A 14,573-nucleotide genomic window follows, 5' to 3' on the forward strand; every position below is an offset into this window, starting at 1 on the left:
TTTTGGGCAGCTATTTGTTTGACTGAGAAGGACAAGATACCAAATGCAGAGGATCTGGTTTGGGGGACCTTACTTACTTCACAGAGCCTTATTTGTGTAAAAGTAAAATATATATTAAGGCAGAAAGATTACCTAAAATTATCTGTGTATATACATCTAACTAAAGCAACTGAAGATGAAAGACTTTGAGTATGTCTAATAAATTACGTTTATCACTTGTACTCTTCAGCTGTCTTGAAAAGTCCAGTCGTCTTGAGATAAACGGTCCACAGTAAAACTGAAGGGACACGAAACTTCATTCCTCTCCACTCACTGTAAATATATCTGCAGTCTTTCTGTCTGTTTCAGCCATAAACAGCAGGAGACGAGCATCGTGTGTGAGCTGTTGCATATGTTTGTCTATATAGGGGTCTAGATGGAAGACAGATGTCTCGGCCAACCGGTTTCTCAAATCAGCTGGAGAAACCGAGACCGATGCTTTGACCTCGACCACGGATCCTCACTGGACTCTACGATGGAAGTGCACTAAAACGGGCGAACATGAGACAACAACTCATGGTCTGCTAACTGATTGTCTATCAAATCATTTCTAGTATTGGTAATTAGTGCTGTCAACAGGGAAACAAGCTATATGTAATCACACTACAGTAAGACAATGTTTTGTATTACAAAGTTTTCTGAAATGTTATAAGTATGTGGAAGTATCTAATTAATTATGCACTAAATTGCATACCTTCCCAGAACATAAATCTCAACATTGGATAGGCCAGTTTCAAATTTTGTGTTCAGAAAAAAGTCAGAAAAAACTTTCAACATTTCAAAAATAAATTCAGAAAAATAAATTTTTGCCATATTTTTAAGACTAAAATGTTATATAAATTAGGCAAAGGATATATGAATATGTTTACCGTGTTTAAAGTAATAAAGTGCTATAAACTTTATTTATAAAAATAAAGTGTTTAAGTGCTACTGAACTGGAGATTTCTGGCTCAGCATGAAAATAAAATAGTCATTTTAAGAAAACAGCCTTTATATTGTAATTGAAATCATGGGCAAATAGATAAAGCGTAATAAAATAAAACACTTAATTGTGTGTTTTGGATGTTTTCTTTACTAGTGAGATAGAAGACATTTAATGGAAGAAATACAGTATACCCCAAAATTTCAAAATGGACCATCAAATGAAAAAACAGTTCCCTTTCGAGAGGTCTCTCCTATTGCGTAAGTAGCTTACGCTATGGGAAAACTCCTTTTCTCGAGAATATTGAAGTCTTTATGTAAAACGCATTGCAGCTGCACAGCTGACAGCAATGAACGAAGGCAGCTCGGTCATTGGCTGTGCTGCGGCAACTTGCTCGAACCAATGACGGGGCGACTCTGAATGCGCGACCAATGAGCGCGCTTCGCGCCCGCGCGCGTCAGAGCCCGCCAAGATGGGCGTGGCCAAGAGCTATATATTGGGCGCCCCGTCATGAGAGTTCTTTAGATTTAATCTCCTTCAGCGAACACCTTCTTCGCTGGATCCTCCGGATTATTGAAGCTTCGCCGTCGAAAAGCATACCAGCGGGATTTGCTACGAGGACGTCGGCACCTTCAGCCGCCTTCTAACGCGATCCTACTGAGCCATCCGGCGTACTGCTCACGCAAGTATTTACATCTGTTCGCTCTGCGACACTTGTAAAAGAGCAAATTTTCCAAGGCGTTGTTTCAAATGCCTTCCTGCGCGTCGTGCAGAGACCTTCTCCCGGACGGGGATCGTCACATCATCTGCGCTCGCTGCCTGGGCCGGGACCACGCAGAAGCTGCTTTGACCAAGGGCGGATGCCCCGAATGTGACGACCTGGGTCTCTCCGCACTGCGGGCTCGCCTCGCCGCTTTCGCCGTGAGCGAGCCCATCGCCGCCATCCCTCTGTTCGAGCCGCGCACTAAGAAAAAGCGCCGCTCACAGAGGCTTCCTGAACCTGAGCTCAGTGACGTCACGCCGAGCCAGTCTCCGCGTGCTTCACCGCCGCTCTTGCCTTCCCCACCGCCGGTTCAGTTCACCCAGCCGGACCCACACCCCTCTAGCAGAGCGGTGGGCCTTGTGACTTTCGGCGCGTCCGAGGACGACGGGGGAATGGATGACAGCTTGTCAATCGACGCTGCATCGGACGACTGGCCGGGCTCCACTCTCGACCCCGCCCCGTCGACGCTAGCTAGCGCGAGCGGGGGCTCCACCATGGATAGCGAGATTATCCGCGTTCTCTCTAAGGCCGTGGAAGACCTCGGGCTCGATTGGTCTTCTCCCGAAGAACCAACCCGGAGCCGACTGGATGAGTGGTTTCTGCAGGGGCGCCAGCAGGCCCCTCGGCAAAGGCCTTCTCCCTTCTTCCCGGAAGTTCACGACGAACTCACCAAGTCGTGGAAAGCCCCCCACTCTGCGCGCCTAAAGCCTTCTTTTTCTTCCTCGCTCTCCTCTGTGGACGGCGCGAAGGAAAGAGGCTACGAGGGAACACCGCCCCTCGAGGAGGCCGTGGCCAATCATCTCTGCCCGCCCTCCACCACCGGATGGAAAGCCAAAGCTTCCCACCCCTCGAAGCCCTGCCGCACTACTTCAGCTCTCGCCGGTCGCGCCTACGCCGCCGCCGGCCAAGCTGCATCAGCGCTTCACTCTATGGCGGTACTTCAAGTGTTCCAAGCCAAGCTTCTCCGCTCTATGGACGAGTCTGGCCCCGAACCCGAAGCCTTTAAGGACCTACGCAGCGCGACTGACATAGCCCTGCGAGCCACGAAGGCCACCGCCCAGTCTATCGGCCGTGCCATGGCTAATTTGACTGTTCTCGAGCGCCATCTGTGGTTGACTCTGACTGAGATGAAGGACGCGGATAAGGCGCCATTTCTCGACGCGCCTATCTCCACCAGCGGGCTGTTTGGACCGGCGGTTAAGGGTTTCGCCGAACGCTTCACTGAGGCCCAGAATGCTTCACAAGCTATGCGGCATTTCCTGCCCAAGCGCTCCAGCTCATCGCAGAGCAGACAGAGGCCGCCGCAGCCGCAGCGGGCTAGAACAGCCCCCACCGCCTCTCAGCCCGCGCCTCAGGCTGACGCTCGACGCCGCTCGCGCTCTCACAACCGCAAGCCGCCTTCTGAGCGACGGGGTCCTCGGCCCAAGATTGTGCTGAACCCCGAGCCTCGAAAGCCGTCCTAGCCACAAGAATGAAAAGAGAGAGTGCGTGTCTCGCAAAAGCCGGACCACTCTCTCTGCAAAAGCTCAAGCATTACCCAGTCCCCTTACAGGCGGCTGGATATGTTCATACAGCAGTCAATGGGCCAGTCACAGAGCTCGCTCACCTGCAAACAAACGCCGTTTTTACGGCGACGCACAGAAAACACAAAAAGAGTCTTTTTCTGCCTGTGTCACTAAGGGTTCACATGTCCACAAGGTGTGCATTCCCAGATACTGTCAAAACAGTGCCAAATTCATTCCCAGCTCAAGCTGCGCACCCCATGAATGTAGATCACGTGCCTACGGTCATGTACGCACCACTACACACAAGCACTGTTCACACAGTTATAAATTCATCCCCAGTAAAAGCGGGAAACATTATAAAAGTGACGCGTGTGCCTACCACTGTTTATGCACCCCCACTTATAAACACTGTCCTTACAGTGTCAAACACAACCCCAGCCCAGGCTGCGAGTTTTACAGACACAGCGCGCGCTGCTGTAATCACACACGCGCCCATTCACTCAGCTGCTCAGCGCGCGCCCGCGCCTCTGAGAGCTATGAGCTCAGGCGATTCGCTGGCCGGGTCCCTGCGTCACAGCGGCCCGCCCCTAGCCTGTATTCAGCCCATATCTGTACACGCAGCGGCATGGGAAAATATTCCAGATATGCCGAAATGGGTATTGAATATAGTAAAGCACGGATACTCGCTCCAGTTCGCTCGCAGACCACCACGTTTTACGACTGTGGTCGAGACGAAAGTGAGAAAAGAGTGCTCACATGTTCTACGCACCGAGGTGCGCAAACTAATAGAAAAGGGTGCTGTGGAAACTGTTCCCCCCTCTCTGAGCGAGGCAGGTTTTTACAGCCGCTATTTTCTCGTCCCGAAAAAGGATGGCGGTCTCCGCCCCATCCTAGATCTCAGACACCTGAACAAAGCACTAATGATTCGCTCGTTCAGAATGTTAACAACCAAGCATATCCTCGCGCAAGTACGCCCAGGAGATTGGTTTCTCTCAGTGGATCTGAAAGATGCTTACTTTCACATTCCAATAGCGCCTCATCACAGGCCGTTTCTGAGATTCGCTTTCGAGGGACAGTCGTACCAGTACACAGTACTTCCGTTCGGCCTGTCCCTGGCTCCCCGTACATTCACGAAATGTATGGATGCAGCACTTTCCCCCCTAAGGCGAAGGGGAGTGCGAATACTGAATTATCTCGACGATTGGCTGATTCTGGCACAATCAGAGAGTCAGTTAATAACACACAGATCTTGGATTATCAGCCATTTAGAATGCCTGGGTCTAAGAATCAATTTTGCAAAAAGCATACTATCTCCCAGCCAGAGGATTTCTTTCCTGGGAATAGTTCTAGACTCGATGCAAATGACAGCGCGTCTCTCATCAGAGCGCGCGCTCACCATCCGGCGCCTTGCAACATCATTCAGGGCGGGCGCGCTCGCCCCCGTCAAGCGGTTTCAGAGGATGCTCGGTCTCATGGCCTCAGCATCGGCCGTACTCCAGCTAGGATTGTTGCATATGCGCCCTCTCCAACGCTGGCTCAAGAGCCGCGTCCCTACTCACGCGTGGCGTTCGGGCCACCTTTTAATCAGAGCGAACCACGGCTGTATAAAAGCCCTGACGCACTGGAAAGCCGCCGACTGGTACCAGTCAGGCGTGAGTCTGGGTGTGAACACAAGGAGAAAGATGATAACGACAGATGCCTCCAAAATAGGTTGGGGGGCCCTTTACGAGGGCAGGCCTGTCTCCGGCTTTTGGTCAAACCCGGAGAAGCGCCTACACATAAACTGTCTGGAAATGAAAGCGGTCGCTTTGGCTCTCAGAGCCCTGCTCCCACAGCTGAGAAACGAACACGTCTTGGTCCGAACGGACAACATGACGGTAGTATCGTACATAAATCGCCAGGGTGGACTCAGGTCGAGCTCCATGCATTCAATGGCCAGGAGACTCATTTTATGGTCCCAGCACAACTTGCGCTCGCTGAGAGCAGCGCATGTGCCAGGTGCCCTGAACCAGGGGGCGGACATGCTATCCAGAGACAAAATTCTCCCAGGAGAATGGGCTCTCAACCCGCTGACGATTCACTGGTTATGGAAAACCTTTGGCAAAGCGGAGATCGACCTCTTCGCCTCCAAGGAGAACGCGCACTGCCCTCTTTTCTTCACGAAAAGCATGGATGCGCTCGCCCAGAGCTGGCCGAGCCGTCCCTTATATGCCTTTCCCCCGATCGCGATGCTACCGCAGGTCATCAGTCGGGTCAGAGAGGAGAAAGACGCAGTGCTGCTGATAGCCCCACTCTGGAAGAACCAAACATGGTTTCCAGATCTGATGCAAATGCAATCTGCACCACGGCCGATTCCACTGAGGCCAGACCTCCTCAGTCAGGCCAACGGGATGATATTTCATCCCCGCCCCGATCTTTGGGCCCTTCATGCATGGCCCCTCAACGGGTTCCCAGGAACCTCACGAGCGGAGCACTAAAAACCATCGCTGAGGCGCGGGCGCCCTCCACGAGACGCTTATATGCCCAGAAATGGAAAGTGTTCAGTGTCTGGTGTAATGCCAAGGGCCTGAACCCTGAAACATGCGAGATTACGAACGTACTCGCTTTTCTACAAGGGCTTCTGGAGGCGGGCCGCGCCCCCTCCACGCTCAAAGTATATGTGGCGGCCATCACAGCATCACACGACCCTGTAATGGAACGTCCATTGGGAAGAAACGACCTAATTATTCGTTTCCTAAGGGGCGCTAGGAGGATGAACCCTTCACGCCCCCCCTCAGTGCCGATCTGGGACCTAGCTACTGTCCTAGACGCTCTTAAAGGGCCTCCGTTCGAACCACTCCGAACCGTGCACCTTAAACAGCTCTCGCTCAAGACTGCGCTCTTGCTGGCACTCGCCTCGGTCAAGAGAGTGGGCGACCTGCACGCGCTTTCGACAAGCGCTGCCTGCCTAGAATTCGGACCTAACGACTGCAGGGTCGTCCTTAGACCGAAACATGGGTATATTCCTAAAGTGCTCACCACTCCCTTCAGAGCACAGGTTATCTCCCTAACTGCGCTATCGTCCCCAGCAGACGAACACGACGCTAATCTACTCTGCCCCGTTAGGGCTCTCAGAGTGTATTTGGAGCGTTCTGCCCTATTCAGACAGACAGAACAACTGTTTGTATGCTTTGGCGGCCGTACGAAAGGTTCCGCCGTTTCAAAGCAGAGAATCTCTCACTGGATAGTTGAAGCTATAGCGCTGGCTTATGAAGCTAAGGGACTTCAATGCCCCTGGGGAGTCAAAGCACACTCCACCAGGAGTGTGGCTTCTTCCTGGGCATGGTCGAGCGGGATACCGATCGAGGATATTTGTGCGGCGGCAGGCTGGGCCTCACCGTCCACATTTATCAGGTTCTACAACCTACAGGTCCCGACACTGCATTCCAATGTACTATCAGCATGATGCTAGTTGAACTACGAGTTCGTATCTAGATTATGTATGTGCTTGTGTCACACTGAGCGCCTTCTAGCCGCTCTGTATTCTTTCCCACATATAAAGCTCGCCTCTGCCGGCTAGTTGGATGATAACTTTGCTTTTTTAGCTCAGGCACCTGCCTCTGGCTATCATAAGGCGAAGTTCAGCACGCACGGCGTTTTGCATGGTGTTCCCATAGCGTAAGCTACTTACGCAATAGGAGAGACCTCTCGAAAGGGAACGACTCGGTTACTAACGTAACCTCGGTTCCCTGAGAGGAGGGAACGAGTATTGCGTAAGCTGCCGTGCTTGTGCTTGGTTAGTTCGCTTCAGTCGTTTTAACCTAAAGAACTCTCATGACGGGGCGCCCAATATATAGCTCTTGGCCACGCCCATCTTGGCGGGCTCTGACGCGCGCGGGCGCGAAGCGCGCTCATTGGTCGCGCATTCAGAGTCGCCCCGTCATTGGTTCGAGCAAGTTGCCGCAGCACAGCCAATGACCGAGCTGCCTTCGTTCATTGCTGTCAGCTGTGCAGCTGCAATGCGTTTTACATAAAGACTTCAATATTCTCGAGAAAAGGAGTTTTCCCATAGCGTAAGCTACTTACGCAATACTCGTTCCCTCCTCTCAGGGAACCGAGGTTACGTTAGTAACCGAGTCGTTTTTGCTTGTATTGTTTTGCCTTAAGGGGATAACACACACACACACGCACACGCACACACACACACACACACACACACACACACACACACACACACACACACACACACACAAAATTATTTCCTTGCCCTCATGTTTTTCAAAGCCTGTACTTTATTTCTTTAGTGGAGCACAAAATATGATATTTTGAAAACGGTCTCAAAAGTGTTTTTTGTCAATGTGGTCTAGTGTTGTTTTCGACCCCTTTAACTTTTATTGTATGAGACAATATGAGACACTTTTGAGACAATTTTCAAAATATTTTTTTGTGTGTGTGTGAAAGAATTCTTTCCAAACAGGTTTGGAACGACATGAGGGTGAGTAAATGATAAAATAATTTTTGAACTATCCCTTTAATATAGTGTGTGAAACATTGGATCACAGTACTGACCTCAGATCACAGAGGAAATGTCGTGTTTTTCACACATTGACCTTATCTTCAAGATAGATAAGGGGCTACAAAGAGCCCAAACCTGAAAACTCCATAAACCTAAACACACATCCCAATTCTCCAGAGGAAACATGTTGAACGTTGAACATTGAACATATTGTACTCATTTTAATTTAATTTATTTCTGCTTTTATACAGTTACCTTTCTCCACTGGCTACTTTATGGCCCTTTGATCACATGAATACAAAGGATTGCTAGCCATCTCTATTGAAGTCGCGATGCTATAGTGCTTCGCTAAGCTTGAGTGATACGAATAGAAAATATATGAGTACATTAAGTCTATGAGGCCTGTTTAATGTAAGGAATTCCTTCACATGCGCCTGGCTCTTATTGCAGAGAATAAATCGATGCGTCATAGCTTGGGGAGAAGGCTCGGTGGGGGATGTTGGGAGATTTTCCAGAGCCCCCATGATCCATTTGACTCTATATGTGTCAACTCTGTTGCAATCACTTCTTCCCTTCTCTCTCTTCCCCACTCCCCTTTCCTGCTATCTTTTTTCCTTATGCAAGTTTTTTCGCCGTCTCTCATTTTTGGCAGCGGTGTTTCAGACATTGGAACAAACGCTTCTCCAGATGCATCTTAACGGGGCTGGCCTGAAAGCCATTGCGTCTTCACTGACACTGCAGCTGTGAAATCAGCCCCCCTTGTGTAAGAGAATATGAGTGTGTGTGTGCGGGAGAGACAAAAAGTGAAAGACCGTGTCTGGGAGGGGAGACTGATAGAGATAGACATGGGGTCAAAGTGTGTATGTGTGTGTCCCTGATTTTTCAAGCTGTGGTCGCCAAGAGTGGGAGTGAGTGAGATGCAGGTTTTTTCGCTAAAGCGCATTCCTGCCATGTTAGGTATCACTGCTTTGGGAGTATTAATGGGATGCAGTAAAAAAGTCCTGCTTTTTACACACCCCGCAAAGCCCTGCACACCCCTTTACAGCAATCAGCTCCATCATAAAACAGCTCCAAAAATACAACAATCACTGTTTATCATTATTCGGACAAACTTTATTATTGGTACTGACATATTGTTGAAAAATAATATACAGAATCTTTGTCCAAGAATGTGTCAGTGTGTTTTGGATGGTGGTAACTTCTAAAACTGATTTGCAGTCAGATTTCCGCTTAATGGCTTGGATTGGGAGAGCAGATCTCAAATCAGTTTAAACAGACAGCGTGCATACAGCTGTTGGGCTCATTTTCAATGGGTGAGAATGAAATTGATTATAATTGCCTATAGTTTATGACTCGGTCTTCTTGTATTAATGTTTGGGATGTGAAAGATTGTGTGGATGAAGATTAATGTCTGCTGTTTTCTGTCTTCATATCAGGGGGTGTCGTACGGATCAATGACCTGTTCTGCAAGGGCGAAGCTGGTCCAAGATCAGTTTAAATGTGAATTGTCGATCAGATGCTGCAGATGCTCCAGGAGAGAATCGGAGCTCTTATAGCGTCCTCTGCTGGTCGCTCGCTGCGTGTCACAAAACTCTTCGAGAGAAGCCATTAAAGCGCCCACTGTCCAGCCATTCAGACGGGCGCTCCGAGAGAGTCTGCAAAGCTAAGGGAACATGTTAGTCAAATAAAAAGCAATACAATTATTTTATAATGAAAATGATGGACTTTAGTGAGAGCATTTTAATTAAACTGATTGGCTCTTTCAAAGCAAGTATGATAGTTCAATGATATACCATCAAATAATTATAGTATACTTTTGTAAAGATTAAATTCATATCTCTATAAACTCAAAACTATTGTATTAGACGCCGACTATAGAATTGTTGTAAAATGCAGTGAGTTGTAAAAAATTGTTTTTAATAATAAACCTTTTCAGAAATAAAAATCAGTTAAATTCACTTGAATTGTGATAACATTTCCCATTTACTTCTGGAACCACAATGCAATGCTTTATTAAATGTATTCAATCATTTTGTAATAGGTTAAAATGTCTCTTTTTTATCAACTTTTTGAATTAAAATGATTGATTAGGGTTTGGTATAAAATAATATTTAAATGCATGTGCAAAACAAAAACGGATGTCCATAAACGGTTGTAACTACATGTTGTAAAATGGTATGTCAGTTTAACCACGTATAAATAATAATAATAATAAAAAAAGGATTTATAAGACAAAACCTTTTCAGGAAGAAAAATCAATTCTGGGTTTAAATTCAATTTGCGGTTTCCCCATTTACTTATACTGAAATTACAATCCAAACAATTTTAATTGCTAACCCCTGTTTTATGTATTTATTTAAAAAATTGTTTTAGGATAAAATATTACCTTATTAACTTTTTGAATTAAAATTAAAATTGATTGGAAGTTGGTATAATAATGATATTGAACAAGTAGCCTAAAAGTTTGATTCCAGTATAAATGCATGCACAAAATTTAAACTGATGTCCATATCTTAGGCAACCTTCCCCACCTGACATCGAAAATACTGAGTTAAAGCCCGCTCACAACAAATATGATAACAATAATGATTGCCTTTAAAGTTTTAATAATGGTTCTAATTCAATAGTTCAATATATTCTCATAGAATTGTAACAGAACTTTATAGTTATTCCTTGGTGTGAATGGGGCCTTTAGACATTAAAGCAAAACGTATTACAACCATTCAATAGTCAAATTCAGTCTGTGAAAACTGTAATATTCTGTACCTGTTGCTGAAGGCTTGTGTCTGGTAGATCTAACTGAAGTGCTGAAGTCCCCTTCTGTGAGGCCGCGGCCCAGAGTAGAGAACATTGCAGTTCCTGGATATGACGACTTTCTTCAGCATGTATCTTAATCACCCATGGTTTAATGTCTTTCTGTGAGCCAAATTCTGCTCCCTCAGATTGCTTACAGTTAAACAGGAATCTGGAAGCATCACATACAGAATGTTGAAGCACGTCTTCAGCAAAGTCGTTGGAAAATGTGTGTACCGATGATGTCACATTGGCGTCAACTGTAATGGGGTTCAGTTCTGATTTACCGTTATAGCATATTTTGGCTTTAAGGGAGTTGATTGAGTCTTTATACAGTGTGTTTGAATATCTTTCTTCTTCCCATGGCTGTGGTTCTGCTGCTTGGCCCGAAAGATGTGGCTGGTTTCCATGTTCAAACATGCCCTGTCTTAGCTTAGCAAAAGCATGAACCAAAGCATCAATGATTAGATCATTAGCTAAAACTTTCACCTCGTCCGTTGCAGAGAACGACATACTAGATATTTTGTTTGGAGGCATTGAGTATGATGTTGTTTCTTCCTTCAAAACCATCCTTTCCCCTCTCGCCATAACCTCTGCTAGAGACGTTGTGACAATTTCACTCGCTAGTCGATCAGAAATAGCCAACATGCGTTTCACACAACCCTCATCCTTTACTTTTATCTCATTTGTGGTGAGAGAATGAAGGATATCTGCAGATATTTGAGCTGCATAGTCAGCCAGCCTGGGAATGTCATTTTGGAGTCCACCATCCTCAGCTTCTCTGCCCTTGTCTTCTTCTAGACCTCCGTTTCGACAACACTCCAGTGAAAGCGAGCGCATCAGCCTCACCATGAAGTCAGCAGACATGTCAGTCATTTGGTTCTCCAATAAGGGTCGCATGTGGTCTTTGGGGGTCGGAGGAGGGGGTGAAGGAAGAAACTCTTTAGCAAGTCCTCCCTTTAGCTTCCTTGTGAAACTGGCTCGACTCCTCATCATCTCTGGAAGTAAAGGGGTGCTTGGAGGAGCATCAGGGTAGTCGAGAGACCCCAGACTGCCCATGGTCTTCAAGGAATTGGCATATACTGTGGTCAGTGTGTCATCATATTCCTCCATCTTGTCTGTTTCTATTTCAAATGCGTTTTTATCACAGTTGTAGCCTGAGGAGCACAGGACCGATGCATTTTCATTAGTGCCCTCCATAACTCCTTTATCATTTATTTTTTTGGATGAAGGATCATCAGAGTGATGTTGCCTCTCCATCTCTTCTAGTGCTTTGCAACAGACTTTTAAAGTTAACTCTTCAGCTAGCATCTCAACATCATCCTGTCTCACCTTGACAGATTCACTTGGGCGTCTGATCCTCACAGATGAATCTATAATAGCTTTGGCTGTCATATGTGCAAAGATTTGAATGGGCTCTATATTCTGTTCTAAAGTTCCATCCAGTAAACGGCTGTATGTTTCCATCGTGTGTTGGATTGATGACGGGTTGTATGCAGGTTGTGGGTATGAATCACCGTTGATTACTATCTGCGTAGAGTCCTGAAAAAGGTCACAGAAGAAAAATGAAGACTTGACTTTCATCGGATAATGTTGCACTTTACACAGTGAACATACTTTTTAACAGCTACTTTTTCTGTATGATGATTGTAAAAAAAATTGCTAACCAAATTTATAAGAGAATGAAAAGTTTTTATTTATTTACAGACTTTTAATATACTTATATTATACTGAATAGGATACTAAATTTTCTGTACTTACATCAGAGTGACCAGATTCTGAGGTGGTGGCTAGATCACACAGTTTAAATGAGCTGCAAAGCCACTCTTCATTGATCATCTGAAAAAGAGATGGAACAAGATACAATGTTACCATATTGGTTATCAGATTTTTTAAATTAATCTGTATCACATTTGCTTATAATTACAATACATACCTATTTTAGCATTTAAATGACCTTTGTTGTCATCTAATGCTCATTTAAAGTTAATTTAATAACACTGTTAAATGTAATCTTTAGAAAATGATCTCATAATGAATATCAAATTTTAGTTAGAATTTTGTGATGCCTACTTTTAGATTTAAAGCATTTAAATCACTAAATGATTTATTTTTAATGTATCTAGACATAATATAATATAATTTTATTTATCACTTAAAGGCCGTAACAATTATTGCCTTATCACTACTAGCCAGATTTTTTTATAATTGCATTCTTAAAAAATAAATTCTGAGGTATGATAAAGTTTACGTTGTACCTCAGGACAACAGGCTGATAGAAGTACATTGATATTCTAATGCAGGGTTGCCTAATAATGCATATAACAACCTGCATAATTTTGTTTTAACTCTTTTCTACTACACCTGCAAATGATTTTCAAAAGAACTTAAAGGACTTGATTTTTTGGAGGTAGATCTCCAAGAGCATAATTAAGCAATCCTCTTTGGGTACATAATATTCTTCAGTTACTGCTGAGGACAAAAAAAGCATGAAATACAATATGTGGTGGTTTGATTGGCATCCGCCTCACCCCATAAACACCTTATTTTATCCACTGATTCTGGCTATCAGTTTTCATGTTTTAGCTTGTAAAGTGTTTGCCTATTACATCCCGAGACCTGAAAATTTTATAATGGTGAAGTAAGGAATGAAAACAAGCAAAGGAAAATACATTTAAAATCAAAACAAAGATACATGACAACTAAATTAATCCAAACTAAATCCAAACTAAACTAAAGAAAAACAGGTCTCAAATGAGCAGAAAAAGAAAACCACAAGTGATCACCAGATGAGTTGCTGTTACAGGAACTAAGTCACGTGGCTGACAGGAAAAGATGATGCGTGTTGATGCTGAAAAAAATGCTTGTTTCCATTTACATTTTCCTGCAGAATTTGATTTAATAATTAAGGCAGTGATACTGGGCAAGACATGATTCTAGATCATGGGGCAACCTTTACCCAACGCAATGTATTAACAGAAATGTAGAAGAAGCTTGTGAGAAACGTTGGTTAAACCTTTGATAAACATCCGCTCAGCCTAACACTTTGTGTCAGTGCCCACATATTTATTTAATTTGGCAATAAATGCTACAACACACACTTAACCTGTTAGCTGCAGTCAGTTCAAGTTAGATTATGAGTACATTTAAAGATAATTGGAAATAAAAGAAAAAGTGTTTTTAATGGAGATGTGAAACACTCAAAGGAGATTATCTCATACCACAGATGATGGAGATTTTCTAGGAAGTAATAAAACATGTGTGTAATTGTACTGGTCTAAGGAAATGCAATGCTATTTGATTAGATGCCCCATTAAATTAGCGAAAGTTTTAGAGGGTGGGATGCACAGTTAAATTTAATTTCATGGTATTGCTAAAAAGATATTGAGTAGTAAATGTACATGTAAAAACACTTGGCTTATATTTATATTGGTTATATTGTGATTTTCATCCCCAAGCTTTATACGTCTAAGATACAATGGAATTCATCTCGCATGTTATAATTTTATGTTGCTGAAGGAAAATGTGAGAGCACAGTAGTAAAACAATAAATAAAATATAATTTCAACCAAAACAAACGGGAAAATTAGTTCTGCAAAAAAATACCTTAATAATAATATAAGTGATTATTATTCAATAAATACTACAAATCAACCCTTCAAACATTGGGGAAAATATATGTTTTCTTTACCTTGTTGAAGGAAATCAGTCAAACAAGTTCGGCTTGATAGACTTGAGAATGTGATGGGGCCACAGTTTGCACTTTGCAGACGGCTGATTTCCTGTGTGAAAGACATTTATTGTTTTTGTGTGGGTGGGTGGCTGGGTGTGGCTTCATTGTAAAGTCAATAATATCAGTAACATTCAAAATAAGCGAAGCTAATAACTTAACATCATTGAAATATTTTATATTATAAATAGAAGCTCTGGTGGTATCATTCTCTTAAGCACATTCTCTCCTACGTTCACTTAAGTCTTAGAACGCGAGCTCGCTTACTATTGGTTGCTAAGGTGTTTTTGAAAATTCTATTGTCCCGCCCCTTAACAACGGCATCC

The 14,573-nt window shown here is 44.4% G+C and overlaps 1 protein-coding gene across 1 annotated transcript; it reads right to left on the reverse strand.

The window, feature by feature from the left end:
- Positions 1-8,815: 8,815 nt before the first annotated feature.
- On the reverse strand, positions 8,816-14,508 carry LOC143737056 (uncharacterized). Its single transcript, XM_077227963.1, has 4 exons — positions 14,209-14,508; positions 12,279-12,356; positions 10,491-12,059; positions 8,816-9,387 (listed from the first exon to the last, which is right to left on the reverse strand). Exons 2-4 carry the CDS (start codon positions 12,354-12,356, stop codon positions 9,214-9,216), a joined length of 1,821 nt encoding a protein of 606 aa, XP_077084078.1. The 5' UTR covers positions 14,209-14,508; the 3' UTR covers positions 8,816-9,213.
- Positions 14,509-14,573: the final 65 nt, after the last annotated feature.

Source organism: Siphateles boraxobius, unplaced genomic scaffold (genome assembly GCF_051911475.1).
Source record: "Siphateles boraxobius isolate OS27281-9 unplaced genomic scaffold, OSU_SipBor_1 130, whole genome shotgun sequence".
Taxonomy (NCBI): domain Eukaryota; kingdom Metazoa; phylum Chordata; class Actinopteri; order Cypriniformes; family Leuciscidae; genus Siphateles; species Siphateles boraxobius.

What these genes read in the sequence shown, in the direction of transcription:
- LOC143737056 (XM_077227963.1), bottom strand. Translation starts at nt 12,356, where the DNA reads ATGATCAATGAAGAGTGGCTTTGCAGCTCATTTAAACTGTGTGATCTA. An exon ending in CAGAATCTGGTCACTCTGAT is followed by an intron (nt 12,060 to 12,278) that starts GTAAGTACAGAA and finishes GACCTTTTTCAG; the next exon opens with GACTCTACGCAGATAGTAAT. An exon ending in ACACAAGCCTTCAGCAACAG is followed by an intron (nt 9,388 to 10,490) that starts GTACAGAATATT and finishes ATGTTCCCTTAG; the next exon opens with CTTTGCAGACTCTCTCGGAG.